The 18857-nt window shown below is 40.4% G+C and overlaps 9 protein-coding genes and 1 pseudogene across 9 annotated transcripts; 7 read left to right on the top strand and 3 right to left on the bottom strand.

Annotated features, from left to right (window-relative positions):
* The first annotated feature begins 208 nt into the window (after positions 1 to 208).
* Positions 209 to 1070, top strand: LOC108105266 (dynein light chain Tctex-type). The gene has a single exon (XM_017211745.2). It carries the CDS (start codon positions 419 to 421, stop codon positions 752 to 754), a length of 336 nt encoding a protein of 111 aa, XP_017067234.1. The 5' UTR covers positions 209 to 418; the 3' UTR covers positions 755 to 1070.
* A 286-nt stretch (positions 1071 to 1356) lies between these two features.
* On the bottom strand, positions 1357 to 2797 carry LOC108105267. The gene is made up of 3 exons (XM_017211747.2): positions 2638 to 2797; positions 1970 to 2579; positions 1357 to 1912 (listed from the first exon to the last, which is right to left on the bottom strand). The coding sequence occupies exons 1-3, from the start codon at positions 2702 to 2704 to the stop codon at positions 1435 to 1437; spliced, it is 1155 nt and encodes a 384-aa protein (XP_017067236.2). The 5' UTR covers positions 2705 to 2797; the 3' UTR covers positions 1357 to 1434.
* A 372-nt stretch (positions 2798 to 3169) lies between these two features.
* Positions 3170 to 3857, top strand: LOC108105269. The gene is made up of 3 exons (XM_017211749.2): positions 3170 to 3285; positions 3339 to 3644; positions 3711 to 3857. The coding sequence occupies exons 1-3, from the start codon at positions 3264 to 3266 to the stop codon at positions 3740 to 3742; spliced, it is 360 nt and encodes a 119-aa protein (XP_017067238.2). The 5' UTR covers positions 3170 to 3263; the 3' UTR covers positions 3743 to 3857.
* Positions 3858 to 3880: 23 nt separating this feature from the next.
* LOC108105268 lies at positions 3881 to 4546 on the top strand. The gene is made up of 2 exons (XM_017211748.2): positions 3881 to 4031; positions 4112 to 4546. Exons 1-2 carry the CDS (start codon positions 3881 to 3883, stop codon positions 4417 to 4419), a joined length of 459 nt encoding a protein of 152 aa, XP_017067237.2. The 3' UTR covers positions 4420 to 4546.
* A 993-nt stretch (positions 4547 to 5539) lies between these two features.
* On the bottom strand, positions 5540 to 7370 carry LOC108105252 (synaptic vesicle glycoprotein 2C-like). Its single transcript, XM_041819496.1, has 5 exons — positions 7233 to 7370; positions 6850 to 7174; positions 6228 to 6764; positions 6028 to 6172; positions 5540 to 5959 (listed from the first exon to the last, which is right to left on the bottom strand). The coding sequence occupies exons 1-5, from the start codon at positions 7264 to 7266 to the stop codon at positions 5540 to 5542; spliced, it is 1461 nt and encodes a 486-aa protein (XP_041675430.1). The 5' UTR covers positions 7267 to 7370.
* LOC108111533 (ATP synthase mitochondrial F1 complex assembly factor 1) lies at positions 7330 to 8292 on the bottom strand. The gene is made up of 2 exons (XM_017221056.2): positions 8013 to 8292; positions 7330 to 7958 (listed from the first exon to the last, which is right to left on the bottom strand). The coding sequence occupies exons 1-2, from the start codon at positions 8255 to 8257 to the stop codon at positions 7367 to 7369; spliced, it is 837 nt and encodes a 278-aa protein (XP_017076545.1). The 5' UTR covers positions 8258 to 8292; the 3' UTR covers positions 7330 to 7366.
* A 989-nt stretch (positions 8293 to 9281) lies between these two features.
* On the top strand, positions 9282 to 11252 carry LOC108111537 (fatty acyl-CoA reductase wat). Its single transcript, XM_017221061.2, has 5 exons — positions 9282 to 9478; positions 9561 to 9673; positions 9730 to 10240; positions 10297 to 11008; positions 11063 to 11252. Exons 1-5 carry the CDS (start codon positions 9403 to 9405, stop codon positions 11148 to 11150), a joined length of 1500 nt encoding a protein of 499 aa, XP_017076550.2. The 5' UTR covers positions 9282 to 9402; the 3' UTR covers positions 11151 to 11252.
* Positions 11253 to 11997: 745 nt separating this feature from the next.
* LOC108111531 (fatty acyl-CoA reductase wat) lies at positions 11998 to 13889 on the top strand. Its single transcript, XM_041819521.1, has 5 exons — positions 11998 to 12126; positions 12191 to 12303; positions 12361 to 12871; positions 12927 to 13635; positions 13691 to 13889. Exons 1-5 carry the CDS (start codon positions 12051 to 12053, stop codon positions 13776 to 13778), a joined length of 1497 nt encoding a protein of 498 aa, XP_041675455.1. The 5' UTR covers positions 11998 to 12050; the 3' UTR covers positions 13779 to 13889.
* A 736-nt stretch (positions 13890 to 14625) lies between these two features.
* On the top strand, positions 14626 to 16485 carry LOC108111470 (annotated as a pseudogene).
* A 266-nt stretch (positions 16486 to 16751) lies between these two features.
* On the top strand, positions 16752 to 18581 carry LOC108111472 (fatty acyl-CoA reductase wat-like). Its single transcript, XM_017220944.2, has 5 exons — positions 16752 to 16827; positions 16899 to 17011; positions 17071 to 17581; positions 17643 to 18354; positions 18413 to 18581. Exons 1-5 carry the CDS (start codon positions 16752 to 16754, stop codon positions 18498 to 18500), a joined length of 1500 nt encoding a protein of 499 aa, XP_017076433.2. The 3' UTR covers positions 18501 to 18581.
* The last annotated feature ends 276 nt before the right edge of the window (positions 18582 to 18857 follow it).

Below are 18857 nucleotides of genomic sequence, written 5' to 3'. Positions count from 1 at the left end.
TAAAATATTTTGGAATTGCCGAAGCTATTCAGCAACCTTAACCACTTTTAATGTCGAATTGAATACATTGGATCTGATTGCAGAATGAGCCAGACCTTTGTGATGCGATTTCTTGATATCGATTGGAATCTGGTTCTAGTGTGGACTAACTAAAACCATTTTTGATATGACCTTTTCCGACAAATTTCCGCATAGTCTGACCACATCTAGACGCTTCAAAAATACTCCCAAATAAAACACAAGTAGACTCTGCATATCCCTTCGAAAAGAAACTACCGACATATTTTATTTCGCCTGTCCTAACGCCGCCGACAATACAAAAACGCGCGCACATCTACAAGGGCAACAACAAACGCAACTACCCTACAACTTTTAATTTTTGACCAGCTGTCGTAATAAGTAAATCGAAGCTGCGAAAATGGATGACTCACGCGAAGAAAGCCAGTTTATTGTGGACGACGTGAGCAAGACGATTAAGGAGGCCATCGAAACGACCATTGGTGGTAATGCCTATCAGCACGACAAGGTGAACAACTGGACTGGTCAGGTGGTGGAGAACTGCCTTACTGTGCTCACCAAGGAGCAGAAGCCCTACAAGTATATAGTGACTGCCATGATCATGCAGAAGAACGGGGCAGGACTGCACACCGCTAGTTCCTGTTATTGGAACAACGACACCGATGGATCTTGCACAGTGCGCTGGGAGAACAAGACCATGTACTGCATTGTTTCGGTCTTTGGACTGGCCGTTTAGAGCGGTAAACACAAGGAGGATTCGGGGCTGGAGGACTCATGTCGCGGGACATCACTCGTGACTATGATCAATAATCGCAACTAACTTATAAGGGGGAGGGATTAACAAGATTGCCGTCGTACACACACACACCCAAACAGAAACCACACGCACTTGTATCGGCCATACTGCTGCAAGGACTAAATTAATTATGAGACACCGGAAAACAATGTTATTTCCAAGCAAATACCAGCAACAATTCGTTGCCAGTGTACGCGCCCAATGTTATTCTTGATTTTCAATCTAAAAACCTAAATAAAAATGTAAAAACACTTAACGAGTCCTATAGTTTGGTTCCAAAATTCAAACTTTTAATACAATATAGTGTTTAGACGAATTCCACTGTTTCCATGGCACCTATCAGCCATGTTTTTAAATCGATTTTAATTGCCAGACATTTTTTATATTATAGCTTTCTTATATTTGTCAAATAAGGTGGAAATCCCAAACATCTGGAGGCTTTATTCTGCTAGAAAGTCCGAGTAATATTGCTTAACTTGTTTGATCAGTTAGAACAGGAAATTTGCTTTCCAGCGTTGCCTAAAATAACAAAGCAAAGTACATCTGGCTAAAATAAACTTTATTGTTTCGCCATCGGTTTTGTTTAATCGATGACGGGCGTGGTGTCCTTGAAGATAATGCTACTTCTTCCGCTGGAAGCGACGTGCTGTTTTTAGTGCTGGAACTTTGCTGGGTAGGCGCAGACTCAGGATGTCCGAGCGAGACTTAGGAAGGGCATTCACAATATGGGCGTACTTCTTGATTCGATCCTTGCTGGTGCCCAATGCGCGGGACAGTACATTAATGTCTACTTCGTACTTCTCGCTGATGAGCAGAGCCATCACAATAAAATGTGTGAGTGCCTTTTCACTACTGAAATTAGTGCGTGTACCCTTCTTGGCAACATTGGGATCCGCAAAGCGAATGCGGATGTCATTCTCGATCTTCTCTGTGATCCCAGACAGTTCCGCCTTCTGCATTTGCCGAGAACGAAGGGAAATCAGCGACTGTAGGGCATCCATATATATGATAAGTTTAATATGTAGAAAATCCTGCTTGGAGGTAACGGGCTTTTCTTGAATGCGGGTCAAAAAGGTCTTGAGGTATTCCGATTTAATGCTGCATGAAAAGGTATTTTTTAAATCTTCATGTTATCGTCTTCGTTTATCTACTTACGGAAGAGTCTTGATAGGCGTAGAGAACACCACCTTTGCCTCCTCATCCAGCCGTTCGAGCAAAGCGTTTGGAATCACATTTTCCACCTTGTAGACAGCATCTAGTTCAGTGGCGTCCTTGTTAAATGGAGGCACAATGCTGGCTAGGTAGTCCTCATTGTTGATGCTCACATCTGCCAGAGAATCGTCCTCTTCATCTACCTCCTGCACCGATGATTTCACAGTTTCATCCAGATCCTGACGCACCACCTCCACATTGACCATCATCTGTTCGCGATTGTCAACAAACCGGGAAGCTTTGCGCCCTCCAAATTCCTTGAGCAACTTCTTGCTTGCGTGCTCCCGGCTTAACGTGGGAACCTTTTGCGTTTGGCTTTCCAGTCTCTTGAAGATATGATTGGACATCAACGCCTGTTGCACTGGCACAATTTGAACTTTGTTGGTAGATTTATTCCTTAGGCAGATGTATGTGTCGTATTCCTGACTATCCTGAATGTCACCTGTGTAAACTTGCTCTCCGGCTACCACAAAAGCCCTCTTTTTGCGATCTGAAGTGCTTTCTACAGCGCTGAAGTCTCCGACGCCTAAAAGGGATCCATTCTGAAATTTCACTACGGAGGAATAGTTTATAACTATTTTAATTGAAAGACAAAAAATTCCATAGCTTACGAATTGTGGGCAGAAGCCCGTCTCTTTTGTGATTACACACTGTCTTTATTTCTGTTTTATCTTCCATTTTAAAGGCTTAATAATTAAATATTTCGTGAACGACTAAAATGATTAAAACAATTTTATTGTTGCACGTGTACCCAAAATAGAACAGATGACTGAAAGCAGACACAAACTGGGTCCCATGAGAGTTAGCAACATCTAATTGCTAACTGCTATGAAATGTGAGAACAAATCACAGTTAGCGAGAACATAAACCTCATATAGGGAACACATCAACCAAACTCCAAATATCGATATCCATCGATATTTTTACGTTATTTTTAAATGTTGATCAAAGGTAATTAAAATTTTAATATTGTTTACAAATGAATCCCGACACAGCAGATCTAACAGCTACATTTTATTGTCATTTTGTTCCATTGTTTAATACTTGAATTTATAAACAAGTTCTTTGTGCACTGCCACATATTAATCAACGGGAGGGGGAGGTGCATAAAAGTAATGAAGAATCAATCGCAATAATCGGGTAGAGAGCTGGCCTATAAATAGTCGACATTGGGGTTTCGGTGGCCTCAGACTTGACTTGTTTTTCAAGCGGAAGGGAAGCAGCAGGCTCAACTGATATGGATCGCTTTGTGATAATTGGTAGATTGTGATGTCCTCGAAATCTTTGACATTTACTAACGTCACAGTTTTAGGTTTTTTTCTACTATCAATTGGGATTGCGCACAGTTATCCCCAATTCAACAACGGAAATCAATTTGGAGAGCCATGGGAAAACCCCTGGTTCCGTCCTGAGCAACCAAGTCAGCCTCCGATAACTCAAGACGGTGGAGCAAGCTCGACTACGACTACCACCGCTCGACCAACAACACAGTCCCCGCGCTATTATGCCTGCTTCCAGTCTTGTCCGGCGACCAGCGAGTATAATCCAATCTGTGGCAGTGATAATGTAAACTACTACAATGAAAACAGATTCAACTGCGCCTTGAACTGTGGCCTAAGTGAGAAATTCTAAAACTTATAACTCTTGGGAGCTTTTGTTAAAATTATACATCATTTCCTTACAGGAATCCAGCAAGTGCATAAAGGAATTTGTTAAACATAGTCCAGAGGATCATCATCAGCATCTAGCAGCTTATCTATATATTACATTACTCAATCCTACATATACACCACTGATCGATGACATCAGCTAATAAACACAAATACATGAATACATACATCTTATTTAAGGCATATGCCCCGACCCAATCTAAATCTCGAGCTCTCAGTTAGTAGTTATCAGCTTGTTTGTCTGTTTGCCTGCTGCGCTGTAGAATCAAAATATAAGTTATTATTTTCACTGGGTCTTTGTAAAACTTATTTCGGAAAAATGGTCTATATTTGCAGTAAGTCTTGGAAACAAAGACTCGGTGTATAACCGGTATATACATAAGTAATCACTTTCCGATGAACACGGTTTTCGCAGCTCTTGTGTTTCTTCTCTGCCCCGTCTTATTGTTGGGTGCTCAATGGGAAAACCCGAATCCGAAGTCACAGGTTGAATACATCAGCAACGACCAAAGAGTGGGATCTGCTGTCGCCAAACCGAATATCGTACCCATAACGCGTCCACCAGTTGTGACGCAGACCGCACCTCCTCCACCACCGAATTCCAAGAACTTTGCTTATAATCCGATGACACAGACCTGGACCTTGATCGCGCCCGGTGATCCACAGCCCAACGAGGATACTCTGATCTGGAACCAGAGCAATGACAAGTGGCTCACTCGCTAAACATTCCAGCAAACGATTCTTGATCGACAGAATTTGTCGTTGATGAGTATATTTACCCCTGTAAACCCTTGTAAAGTTAAAAATAATTAAATGATTCTAAATAAAGAATATATATTTTTATATCTTACATGGAATGTAGATTTTAGAAAGGAATTCCTAAAACTAAAAAGGTTTACAAAATTTGTTTAAGAATTCTAAGCAAAAAATTTTGATAATTCAAGTAAATTTCTTTTTATATCAGAACTTAAATTATAGATGTAACACTTTTAATAATTAATCAATAAAAATACTTTACGAACGTCTCTTAGCTTCCGGTACTAAGCTAAATGCGGAAAGTGTATAATGTTTGCTTTTCACAACGTTCACCACTTGCTGCAATTTAAAATTTTATTTAAATTTGTATTTTAAAGAAGTTATTGTCTTACCTGGTCTTTCCGCGGCCATCTTTAACAGAATTTCGGGACTCCTTGCTTGCGATTGAAATGTAATTTTTCGACAAGATGTGTAATGTAATGTGGAAAACCAATTTTTGGCCGCCATTTCTCCAGATAAATAGTTATCGATAAGTCTTTGTAGAGATGGAAACGCGTTAAACTTTTGATAAGCGATAAGTCGCGGTCAAAAAAAATTTATAACCGCTTGGCTTAACAAATATAAATTAAATTATATATAAAAGTAGGTGATGCAGGAAAAATTAGAATTCATATTTAAAAATATATATGCCTAATGTTACTAAGGCAAAAGTCTGAATCGTTTCATAAACTCGGTCTCCCTATGATTTGTAAGCCGATATAACAGTCTTTTGTATACACATTTTATTTCTACGAAAAGTATACTATGACAAGGTATAAACTAAGAAGATATAAATAAGATATTGCCCACTTTTGGGAGTAAATTTTAATTAAGGCCCATAAGTAGGCAAGTCAAATGCGTGAGAAAAAGCTTGGTGAGGTTGTTTAAATAAATTACGAACTTCGCATATTTTTATAGTATGAAAAATACATCGAAATTAATAAAGTTTAAATCTCATTTCGAAATTACAATGGCAAATACCCCTCCATACAAGCGGCAACTGTGAATTATTTTAATTAGATTTGTAAGGTACTAATAATAATCATTATTATTGGTGCTTACTCAAAGGAAGTATTGCGATAGCTAACAGAAACATTTCGCAACTAAACTGCATGTTGAAGCCGACCAGGACAGCGCCAACCGCCGCCCCACATCTACACCACATAAGGACAATGCACATTGCTTTGGCTCGCATGAAGGTAGGCACAAAACCCAATAGGGATCCACCTAGCAAACCAACTATAACGCCGGGAAAAGACAGCAGAAACACCAAAGAAAATAGTTGAATCCAGGTATTAGTGACAAAGATCAGCAAAATGCCAAATGTAGTGGAGGCCACAAGGGAAAAGACAAACATAACCTTTCTGTGAACTTGGAAGAGCGACAACCAGCAGAAGTTGTACATCACGACGTAGACTATTCCCAAAATAAAGGAGTCATTGAAGCCCTTGAAGGAGTCGTTGCAGACCTATCCAAGAATGAAGAAATTTCAAACTTCATAACAAAAATATTAAAAGAGATATAGATTCCAATTACCGCTTCAAAATCGGCTTCAGTTTCCAACAACAGACCTGTTTCTGGAACAAAGAGTAGCCGGCAGAAGCTCATGCCCTTTGTGTTCCCCTGCCTCATATTGCAACGGTTCCGCATAGCAGTGTACCAAATACCTAGTCCGTTGGCCCTGCGAATTTGTAAAATAAATAAGGGGAAATACTTAAGGCACCTATAACGCTCACAATAGACCTAGGATAAACATAACCAAGCAGACGCAAAGGAAGTAGCCCACGAATGGTTTTCGAACAAGGGGCATCGCATCATTGAGCATCGATCGAAGGAAGTTGTGACTGCCCTTCGACCGTCTAACCTGAGCGTTCTCCTGGTATGAGAGCAAATGGTCTACCTGCTCTTCGGTCAGAGATTTCCCGGTGTTCTTGCGAGATATCCATTCCATAGTAGCCAAACCTCTCTTTGTGTCGCCAATCATAAACAGAAATTTTGGGCTCTCCGGCAAGATTAGCAGCAGACAAAACGCGAAAACGCCCGGCAGTATGTATATACATCCCAAAACTCGCCAGGGTCTCAGTGTCAGCGTGCCCACCAACTCCACCTCAAACTCTATTAAGTTCGAGCTCAGAAAGAGCGTTGCCCACGCCGGTACTGAGAGCATGGCGAAGCCGGTGAACATGTACATGTGAGTGACTGTACGGGCCAAGATCCGATTAGAGCAGAACTCACTAAGATAGGTAGGTGCCACGAAACTAGGACCGGCCACACTGATCGGGGGATAAATTTGTCAACTCACTTAACTTACCCTTTGATTTCTGATCTGAAAATTTCAAGCACAACTTTAATACTTACAAAATACACGTGATGAAGCGCATTACAAAGAAGCTTGTGAAACTGATTGTAAACATGGAGGCAACTGAACACAAACTGCTTACAACAATCGTTCGCAAAAGAATCCAGCGCCGACCCTTCTTGTCGGTGATGTAGCCCCAGAAGTAGGAAGAGCATATAATGCCCATAAAGCCGGCCCCCATAAGGGAAGCTAACTGCGGCTGATTCATTTTCAGATCGCATACAGCGGCCGGGCCAATGACGCCCATGCCCATAGTTTCGTGGATGGTGAGCATCTGCACGAGGCCAAGCGCAATTGTCGCAAATAGGTGGACACTCCCGAAACCTGTGGGAGAGATCTATCCATATGCATGCAAATGGGGTGTTGGCATTGGGTCATTTACCGATCTCCTCCATTACAATATCAAAGTGTTCCATGTCCTCTTCGTAGATTTAAAATTTAGGATTTGCAACGTTTTCTTTTGTAATGTATAACGGTCGTGCTTTGAATGTTTTATTTTGACTTCAATCGCAAGGCTTAGACCAATTGTATGTTCTCTACTTCCTTGATCAGATCCATGTGCTTGAATTCGTCAGGTTTGCGGGTAAAGGTTTCCAACAGTTTCAATTTTCCCTCGTCAGGTTTTAGGTAGAACATTTGGAGCTCATTAGCCAGGCATTGAGCCTCCTGGGCTGTTAGGACCTTAGTGTCGTATTCTCCGCGCATCAGGACTACTCCCTTGTCCTTAACATCAGTATAGTGGACGAGAGTGAGACACTCGGGAGCGTTCTCGTGGTGAACTTGATAAGCCAGAAGCGGGGTAAAGTGCACGGCGTTGGCAGCGAATTGCAACATAACGAACTCGAAGCCCTCACTGCGGGGCAGTGGCAACAAAAAGACGGGATGTTTCTTAGCTCGCGACATCAGGTTTTCGTACTGAGTGGTGGATAAAGTGGCTGCCAAGACTTCCTTTGTCTTATGGTATTCCAGCCAGATCTGCGAGACCTCCTCGGCGCTTTTGTCGGCAATTAGATCTAGCTTCATTATGTCGGTGAGCTTCTTGTGGGGTATTTCAGCCGCCTGCTCAGCTTGTAGATTTTGCTTGGGACTGAGCAGCTCGGAGTAAGTCCTGAAATTAGGACAAGTTGACCAGCGATACATTCTCAGTGATATTTTATCTCACCTAGCTTGACTTTTGCCATCCTTGATGGGATTCACCACACGTTCCACGCGATCCAAAAACTCCTCCGCCGACGTCTGCTGCAACTTGGCAATCTTGCCCGCGTACTTAGAGTAGTAGGGATTCTCCTCCTTCAGCTTATCGATGGCCTCCTCGGCGCGGCGTGCAGCTGACATGGTAATGGTGCGGTTCGCCGTCAAGGAGTTATTTAGGAAAACGCGGAAAAGTAATTTTCTGGCGCATGCCATTTCCTCACATCAAAAATTATACAACGGGACAGCTGTTTGTGCCAGATAATTATCGATATATCGAATTAGCGATGGAATCCTGTCGAGCTTTTGCTAAACGATAGTTTACGCTTCAACGCGACAAAACTTTGTTTAATTTGCGTATTTACTTTTGCATGAAATATGTAATAAAATAAAATAATTCTATTTTAACCGTACTTAAATTTAAAAAAAATTATTTAAGGATACTTTTTTAATATAACTTTTTTTTATTTTATTTATGGAGTAAACATACATTTTCGCTGCATTTGTTAAGAAGAACTTAACAGATAAAAGGATATTAGATAAATAGGACTACTAAACTTACTTATTAAGTAAAGAAATATAGATTTAAACAATTAAAAATAATATATTTGTGAAACTCAAATAAAATAAGAATAAAAGTCATTGCCTGAAGATAAATATACCATTATGTAGTTCTCAATGCATTTTTAGCATTTGGGTTGATTATTCAATTACAGTCGACTATATCTAAAAATGTCTCAAAAGTGTTGCATCTCCTATCGTCCAAGTTGAAATATTTCAATATAAATGTGATTCATTAAAGAAATATTTCAATAAAGTAAAATGTCCAACGCTTTTGTAATAGAGTCAGGTCAGCAAGATTATTATTAAAGCACATGCTGGGTGGCGACTAGTAATTTAACTATTAGATATACTACAGATAAACATCGTTTAATTTATGTACGTGCCGTACTTAGACCTTCTTCCGATCGCATTTGGTTGGCAAATCAGCTATACTAGAGTTATTGGAAAATAAAAAATTAATTTATAAAAACAAAACAGGGATGCAGCAATAAATTAAAATGAGTCAATTTATTTAAGTAGATATCAGCTACATTGTTTTTTCCTAGCCTTTGCTTGAACTTAAATTAAATTTGTTAACTAAATTCGTAAATAAGTTCCATATTATTCGTAATTACCAGCCCTGGGTCTTTGGTTCACCGAACGAACGTAAATTTTGTATAAATATCGGCAGTAAATTCAAGGTGATTTACATTATAGCTACACTGTGTTAAACACGATCAACGTATATATATCAATCGCATGGACTCTTTTCCGCAACGTTAAAGTGTAAACATTACTTTTGGATTTTACTAAGTGAAATGGACACCGATATTCAGAGATGTTTCCGGTCCAAAACGGTTTTTTTAACTGGAGCAACGGGTTTTTTGGGAAAAGGTATTTGTCCAACTTACTAAATATGAAAGATGAAAGCAATTTAAAGTGAAAAAATTTAAATTAAATTTTGCCTATTTTTAAGTTATTATTGAGAAACTTTTGAGGACCACGGAGGTAAAACGAATCTATGTACTGATCAGACCAAAGAAGGGAATTGAGATAGAAAAGCGGATTAACACATGGTCAAAGGACGCGGTAAGTGAAGCGATAGAAAAATTGAAGCTGCAACTTACTTATAAAATTGAGAAAAGGTTTTTGAACTGCTGCTCAAGTCCAAGCCGGAGGCCCTTCAAAGGGTTTGGCCCATCGCTGGAGATTGTCTGGAATCCGATTTGGGTATTGCCGATAACGATCGAAGGCTTTTGGCCTCCGAGGTGCAAATTGTCATCCATGGAGCAGCCACCGTAAGATTTAATGAACCTCTTCATGTGGCTCTGGCCATCAACACAAGGGCCACCCAGCTAATGATTCAGTTGGCGAGGGAAATGAAGCAGCTAGAAGCGTTTGTTTATATTTCCACAGCCTTCTCCAATTGCATTATTTACGATATCAAGGAGAGTTTCTACCCAGACCACCTGAACTGTAGTGCGGATAAGGTTCTAGCCATAAGTGAGCTAATGAGTGACGAACTGCTGGATAACATGGAACCTTCCCTCCTTGGATCATTTCCTAACACTTACACCTACACCAAAGCCCTGGCCGAGGATGTAATCCTAAAGGAAGCTGGTGGCTTACCGCTTTGCATTTTTCGGCCAGCAGTCAGTAAGTATCAAATAATTTTCTATTATTTTTTAAGTAAATGGCTTACTATAACCTAGTCATTGCGGCCCACAAGGAGCCCATCTCTGGCTGGATTGACAACATGTACGGACCAATGGCCATTCTTTTTGGAGTTGCCCGCGGGGTGCTGCGCATAGCAACCATCGATGACAAAGCCGAAGCGAGTCTGGTACCGGTTGACTACTGTGCCAACATGGCACTGGCCTGCACTTGGAAAACCATCGAGGGTGGGAGGGCAAATAAGTCACAGGAGAACCACGTCATCTACCAACTGGCTCCAAAGAGGGAAAACAAAATCACCCATGGAGAATTCATTCGACACGCTCTCGACGGAAGATCCTATTGCCCGCTAACGAAAATGATATGGTATCCTTTTATTCACTGCATCACACTGCCATGGCTTTATCCTTTTGCAGCTTTCTTCTATCACACTCTGCCAGCCTACTTCTTTGACTTGGCTCTTTGGATGAGTGGAAGAAAACCGCGACTGGTTAGGGTCTACCAGAAAATACACAAAACACTGGGCATATTGGGGCCTTTTGCTTGCAAAAGCTGGCAGTTTGACATGCGGAACACGGATCAATTAAGAGAGTCAATGTCGGAGGTGGATCGAAGTTTGTACTACTTTGACATGGCCAACTTGAACTGGAAGGAGTACTTCCTATGTGCTCTTCGCGGTATGAGGCAATATCTGGGAAAGGAGCCACCCACTCCGGAATCAATAGCTCAAGGCATGAAGCTGATCCAGCGGTATTTATCCAATAATCTATCTTTTTATCATATATAATTAGATTATCTCTCTAGGTTAAAACTGCTCCATCATATACTACAGTTCTTCCTTTGTTGTCTGGCCGGACTCGCAGTGTTATCGTTGGTCAAGCTCGTTTTGTGAATTACGTACTAACACAGGGCGCTTCCGGATTTACATTTTTATAGAAACTTTATAGACCCTATAAATGCTTCACTAAACAAATATATACATATATCAGTGTAACACAAGTGTTTTATTTTTATATCTTTTTATACCAGTTTAAAAGGGAACATTGAGTGTACATATATACGATTATATAGATGTTTTGTGTTCCTCTTTTTCCCCTTATGATCACTGGAATTTTGCTGCCAATTACCATAAAATTGAAATGTGATCAAACCTATCTGCCAGTTAACTACCATCTTGTAATGGGAGATATTAAATAAATTGACTATAAAATACCAAAAGTAAGTACTATAGTATTACATAGTTTGAACCCATAAAAGAAACCGGCACAATGATTAAACAGTATGCCGAGTATAATTTGACGATTATATGGCGTATAATCGTATAACCGATTACTACATATGTATATTTCTTGCCTAAGTGATAAATATTTATACTTCGATACCTTAAGTCGCTGATTGCAGTTATGTAAAAATGCAAAACTATATTATACAGTTCCTATTCATAAACTGATTTGGATTCGGTATTAGAGAAAGCCGTTCGAATTTAAGTTCTTTAACCAATGCAAATTCGTTTCAAATGAAAATGTAATCAAAAAATGGGTTTAATTTAAAAATCCTACTAATATATTTAATTTACACTTTTAATTATTATATTAGCTTCTGCAATACCTTGACTAACAGTAAAATCACGCGCTCCTCCCTAAAACGGGAGTCCATTGTTTGCCTTGAATATGCTGAACGTGACCTTTGTAGGGTGTAACTTATAGAGTCCCAAATAAATAGAACCGCTAGTTTGGAATTACTTTTCAGTTCAGTGGCTCGCGAAGCGTCAAAGTACCTTACTCGAAACAAAATGGATAACGGGATACAAGGATTTTTTAGAAATAAAACCGTTTTCCTTACAGGCGCGACAGGATTTTTGGGAAAAGGTACACAAACATTAAACGGAATACAATCGTGATAATTCACGACCTTATGGATTATGCTTTTCAGTTATTACTGAGAAACTATTGCGTACTACGGAGGTTAATCGGATTTACTCGCTGATCAGACCCAAACGTGGAGTACCTATTCAAGAACGCATCTTAACCTGGGAAAAGGATCCGGTGAGTGATCGTTAGGGCTAGAAATGCAGATGTGACCTGTCCATTCCTATATTGAAGGTGTTTGAGGTGCTTCTGAAGACAAAACCAGATGCCTTACAGCGAGTTTGCCCCATTGCTGGCGATTGTCTGGAGCCAGATCTGGGAATAAGTGAATCGGATCGAAGGATATTAGCCGCTGAGGTTGAGGTGGTAATCCATGGAGCTGCTACTGTGCGATTCGACGAAGCCTTGCACTTAGCCCTAGCCATTAACGCTCGGGCCACTCGGCTTATGCTTAATCTGGCCAAGCAAATGACCAACCTGGTGTCCTACGTCCACGTATCCACGGCCTATTCCAACTGTGTGGTATCTGACGTCGCAGAGCGATTCTATCCCGAAAACCTAAACTGCAGTTCGGATAAAGTTCTGGCTCTGGGTGATCTGATAAGCAATGAACTGCTGGACAAAATGTCCCCTAGCCTGATGGGATCCTTTCCCAACACCTATACGTACACGAAGGCCCTGGCAGAGGACGTAATCTTGCGGGAGGCGGGCAACCTGCCCGTGAGCATCTTTCGACCAGCGATCAGTAAGTCCACCAGATTGGGATTAATCTTCAAAAGTTGCAACTTAAATATTCCCAGTAATGTCCACCTACAAGGAGCCTCTGAATGGGTGGGTGGACAATCTATTTGGACCATTGGCCCTCTGCTTTGGCGCAGCTCGTGGCGTAATGCGGGTCACCACAGTGGACCCCAATGCCAAGATGAGCATAGTCCCAGCCGATTTTTGCGTCAACTTGACTTTGGCCTGTGCCTGGAAGACAGCGGAGAATTCCGTCGCAAATGGGAAACTCAAAACGCCACCGATTTACACGTTTGCGCCCAGTGAGAATAATCAGCTGAGCTATGGCAGCTTTATCAGTTCATCGATTTATTATCGCGACGTCATACCACTGACCCAGATGATATGGTATCCATTTGTCCTGTGCATCTCAAAATCACTCTTTCCGTTCGCTGCCTTTTTCTTACACACCCTTCCGGGTTATTTTGTTGATCTATTGCTACGTCTCAAGGGCAGGAAACCGATTCTAGTGGATCTGTATCGAAAGATTCACAAGAACATTACTGTCCTGGCTCCATTCACCACAAATACTTGGAACTTTGACATGACCAACACAAACGAACTAAGGGAAGCGTTATCTGAAAAGGACCGAAACCTGTACGATTTCGATATGGCCCGTCTGAATTGGGACGATTACTTCAAGATAGCCATGTATGGAATGCGACATTACATTGCTAAAGAGAAGCCAACTCCAGAATCAGTTGCCAAGGGTATGAAGCTAAGGATTCGGTGAGTTTTCAAATAAGATTTATTATTTACTTTTATTCTTAATATCCATTCGCAGCCTTAAGATCCTTCACTATGTCTTCACCTCCTCGCTATTCTCCGCAGCTGGATTTGCCCTGTGGTCGCTGGCAAAGCATTTAGTTTAATATTGTGGTTTTGTATGGCTTTTAACTGTCTAAAAATCTAAGCTGCCTTACCCTCTGTTATTTGTAATTAAAAATTAAAAAAAAAAAAATAAAATCGATATATAAACCTAACTATTTATAAAAATATGTTTTTCAATTTTAATACTTTCCACTTGAAGTCTATATTTCCCTCATAAACATAAAACTGTAGAGATAATGTTCACCTTCACATTAAAATACCCCAACTGATTTTAAAAACTTATTCCAACTAATTGGTATATTGTAGACCGAGTAACACACAACAAAGAACATTTTATAGAATCGGAAACGTATTGCAAAATTAACTTTATCATGAAAAATTATCTGTGAAGGACTTCAGATTTGTAATCAGAGGACCTCCATTATAACTACAAATAATATTAAAGGTTACTAGCATATTAATGTATTCGTTAAATAGTATATAGGAAATAAAAGATTATTAAGACTGATAGCCAAATGGTTAGCACAGTCGCGGAACTCGAATTTAGACTTTGTTGATTTTAAAGGTTTTGGGACTTCATTTAAGTTCTTAAATTTGTTTAAATGTTTTTTTTTGAAGTCGCCTAAAAATATGCTCTGAAAAAGTCTTATCTTTCGTTACACAAAAATGTTGCCAGCATGTTAAGCATTACAACGGAAATAGTAAGTGTCTGATTTGATTGTAAATTCAAATATGGGTAAAATATATTTCAAAAACACTTGTGTGCTTTCGTCGCCTACGTTTCCTTTGTTTTTCTTGTTAAAATTATAAACATGTTAATTATGCGTAAATGCAGGAAGGCATGTGGGGGTATATAAACTGAACACTTTTTCATAAGTGTTTCTAGTTAAGCAAAGACTCATTAAAAATGGTTTCAGATATTCAGGCTTTTTATAAAGACAAGACAGTTTTTCTCACAGGATGTACAGGGTTCTTGGGAAAAGGTTAGTGTACAAATTGATAATTTTCATTCCTACTTTTTTTTCTTAATTTTGTGTCCCAGCTATAATAGAGAAATTATTAAGGACAACGGATGTAAAACGCATCTATACCATGATTAGGAGTAAACGCTGAATTTGTCCATAGAGGAACGTTTGGCCAATTGGAGTGCGAACTCGGTATGTTATTCTAAAAGTTTTCAAAGGCAGATCCCTGCTTATAACATCAAATATGTAAGATTTTCGAAGCCCTGCTAAAGGAAAAGCCAGATGCTATGGAGCGTGTATGTCCCATTCGAAGGAGATTGCCGTGAACCGGATTTGGGTATCTGTCCGGATGATCGAAGTCTTTTAGCCTCCGAGGTGCAAATTGTTATCCATGGAGCTGCAACTGTGAGATTTAATGAACCGCTTCATGTTGCTTTGGCCATCAACACAAGAGCCACCAAGATAATGCTCGAACTAGCCAAAGAAATGTGTCTCCTGGAATCTTTTGTTCATATATCCACAGCCTTCTCCAACTGCGTCATTAACGATATCAAGGAACGCTTCTATCCCGAGAACCTCGTCTGCAGCTCTGATAGAGTTCTGGCCATGAGCGAGATTTTAAGTGTCGAACTGTTCGACAAAATGAAACCTCTACTTCTTGGTTCATTCCCAAACACGTACACTTTTACCAAAGCCCTGGCCGAGGATGTGATCCTGAAGGAAGCGGGGTGCTTACCAGTTTGCATTTTTCGTCCTGGCGTCAGTAAGTTAATATGGTTACTATTTGGGGTTTACAATAATGGTATATAAAACGCAGTTATGGCGGCTTACAAGGAGCCCGTATCCGGATGGATTGACAGCTTTCAGTCACAGATGGGCATGATAGCCGCAGTGGTTACCGGAGTTTTACACGTTGCTCCCTTTGATAAGAAGAACCATGTGAATAGTGTTCCCGTTGATTATTGTGCTAACTTAACACTTGCCTGTGCATGGCAAACCGCTATGAAAACAAAGGAAAGCCCACTGATCTACAATATATGTACCGTCAAGGGAAACCATCTTCTGAATGGTGATTTGGTGAAGCATGTTCACGACTCCCGGGACCTTTTACCCATTGGTGAAAATGATGTGGTATCCGTTCCTACAGTGCACATCAAATATGCGCCTCTATAAGTTGGCGTTCTTCTTCTATCATTCTGTGCCCGCTTATATATTTGACCTGACTCTGCGATTGTTTGGTCGGAATCCGCGCTTCGTAAGGTTGTATCAAAAAATACACATCGCCATCATTTCAGTTTTATCGTTCACAAACAAGCCCTACGAATACGATACCCGCAACACTGATCTGTTGAGGAAAACCATGTCGGAGGAGGATCAGAAGCTGTTCTCCTTCGACATGACTAGTCTGAGATGGAAGGAGTACTTCCGAGAGGCTTTTCCGGGAATGCGTTTGTTTATAGGAAAGGAGGCAGCTACTCCGGAGTCCATTGCCCTTGGATTAAGGAGACTAAAAAGGTAACCTCTGAATATATTATCCACAACATAAAATATATATTTTCTTGTCCGGACAGGTTAAAGATTCTCCATCGTCTTCTACAAGGATTCCTTCTAAGTTTGATCGGAATTATTTTTGCATCACTTTTTCGGCTAATGAAGTCTTTAAAATTACGGCACTCAATTAGTTTAATTAATATGACGTTGCACAAAGTATTTAAATTAACTGTATAAATTATGTTCATATTCAAACATGTTAATAAAAAGAAGCATACAAATTTAAATAAAATTGCAGCTATAGTGCTTTCAAAGCTTGTCGAGAGGCGAGAAATGCAATCCAACTGTGGCTGTGACTATTCATAAGGTATTCGTGTATTTGGTTAAATTTTGCATACGATTGGCCGGGTCACTGTACAAATGACATTACGTCTATCGCCACAGCATATACGTATGTATATAAATAGCCCGACCATACCCAATTGATTTCCTATTGAAGTGTGTTTTCAACTTGCTAGCTTCGTGTTGGCATCACAAATCGGAATAACAAGTCTCGAGATGGAAACCGATATCCAAGGATTTTATAAAGACAAGGTGGTGTTCTTGACAGGCGCCACAGGGTTTTTGGGAAAAGGTATATGCCGAAGGATACACTCTAAGAAAAAGGAATTATTTTTCTTATCCGCTAACCATTGGATTTTATAGTCATAATCGAGAAGCTTTTGCGGACTACGGAAGTGAAACGCATATACTCAATGATCCGACCGAAACGAGGTCAGGATATTCAGGAACGTTTAGCCGTATGGAAAAAAGAGCCAGTAAGTCAAAATGAAAATAACCAATGTAAAATATAATGGCTAGGACCTTACGATTCAAGCTATTCGAAGTCCTGCTGCAGTCGAAGCCCAAGGCTCTGGAAAGGATCTTCATCATTGCAGGCGATTGTCTGGAAAAAGATCTCGGCATTAGTAAGACGGATCGCCAACTTTTATCCTCCGAAGTGCATATAGTCATCCATGGAGCAGCCACCGTGCGTTTCAATGAACCTCTTCATGTGGCTCTTGCTATTAACACGCGTGCCACCAAACTAATGCTTCAGTTAGCCAAGGAGATGGTACACCTGGAGGCCTATTTGCACATCTCAACGGCTTTCTCCAACTGTGTGATTTTCCGCATCGAAGAGAAATTCTATCCCGAGCATCTGACCTGTGACTCGGGGAAGGTTCTGGCCATAAGTGAGCTACTTAGTGACCAAATGATGGACAATCTGACTCCAACTTTACTTGGATCCTTCCCCAATACATATACATACACCAAGGCCCTGGCGGAGGACGTGATCCTAAGAGAATCGGGCGACCTACCGCTAAGCATATTTCGACCTGCAATTAGTAAGCTCATTAAATATGTAATGAAACGATCTTCTAATTATTATTTGATTTACTCTTTCAGTAATTGCCACCCATAAAGAACCCGTTTCCGGTTGGATTGACAATCTTTACGGACCCATTGCTCTTCTATACGGCGCTGGTCATGGAGTGCTACGCGTGTCGACCTGCAACAAAAATGGCGACGCCAGTTTGGTGCCGGTGGATTACTGTGCAAATATGGCCTTGGCTAGCATATGGCAAACATCGATGGAAAAAACTCAACGAGATTTGAAATCACAACCCGCCATCTACACTTTAGCGCCTAGTAAGGGGAATCTGCTGAACAACATGGACTTTGTTAAGCACTCTTTAAGCTGCCGAGAAGATTTGCCTTTAACCAAGATGATCTGGTATCCATTTGTGCACTGCATCTCGACACCGTGGCTATTTCCACTGGCCGCATTTTTTTATCATACGTTACCAGGCTATTTTTTTGATCTGGCTTTAATACTTTCGGGAAGAAAACCTCGCCTGGTTAAACTCTACCGAAATATTCATGCTAACATTGCGATTCTGCAGCATTTCATGCATAATTCTTGGAGCTTTGAAACAAAGAGCACAGATCGGTTGAGAGCTGTAATGTCTCTGGAGGATCGGCGATTATACAGCTTTGATATGGAGGCTTTGGACTGGAAGAAATACTTCGAAACGGCCCTTCTCGGAATGCGTCTATTCCTGGGAAAAGAACCTCCAACAAAGGAATCCTTCGATCAGGGTCGACGACTGTTGCGGCGGTATGTTTGATTCGAAAAATCTTAACATTTACCTTGATTAATTCACTTTATTCAATAGTTTGAAGATCTTGCACTATAGCTTGATGACAGTACTGGCCGCCATTGCTGGATGGATTTTGTGGACACTGGTCAAATTAATTATTTAATTAAATGGGACTACGAACTAAAAAACTTTGCTGTTCACAGTATCGAATATCGAAACAATATTGTTAGCAATAAAAAATTTGCTTGTTACTTTTTTTGCTTTATGTATTAAATTAAGAGTAACCACCATTGGTAACGCCTGAAATTAAAGCGCCACAATAAAGATTTAAAGAATAGAATACAGATAGCTGATTATTCGATTTTTAGTCGATATCTGAAAAACCTGTGCCGATAGTTGTGCGTCTTGGCTATATTAAGCTGGTGCATCCGGTAGTCGATGCAGGGGTCAGTGACTTGGCTTACTTAGGAGGGTGTTTTAAACCCAACGTTACGTTGTTAGGAAAACAATATCTGACAAA

Source organism: Drosophila eugracilis, unplaced genomic scaffold (assembly GCF_018153835.1).
Source record: "Drosophila eugracilis isolate 14026-0451.02 unplaced genomic scaffold, ASM1815383v1 contig_75, whole genome shotgun sequence".
NCBI classification, from domain to species: Eukaryota; Metazoa; Arthropoda; class Insecta; order Diptera; family Drosophilidae; genus Drosophila; species Drosophila eugracilis.
The sequence above is the reverse complement of the archived record's forward strand: the minus strand, read 5'-3'. Positions and strand labels throughout refer to the sequence as shown.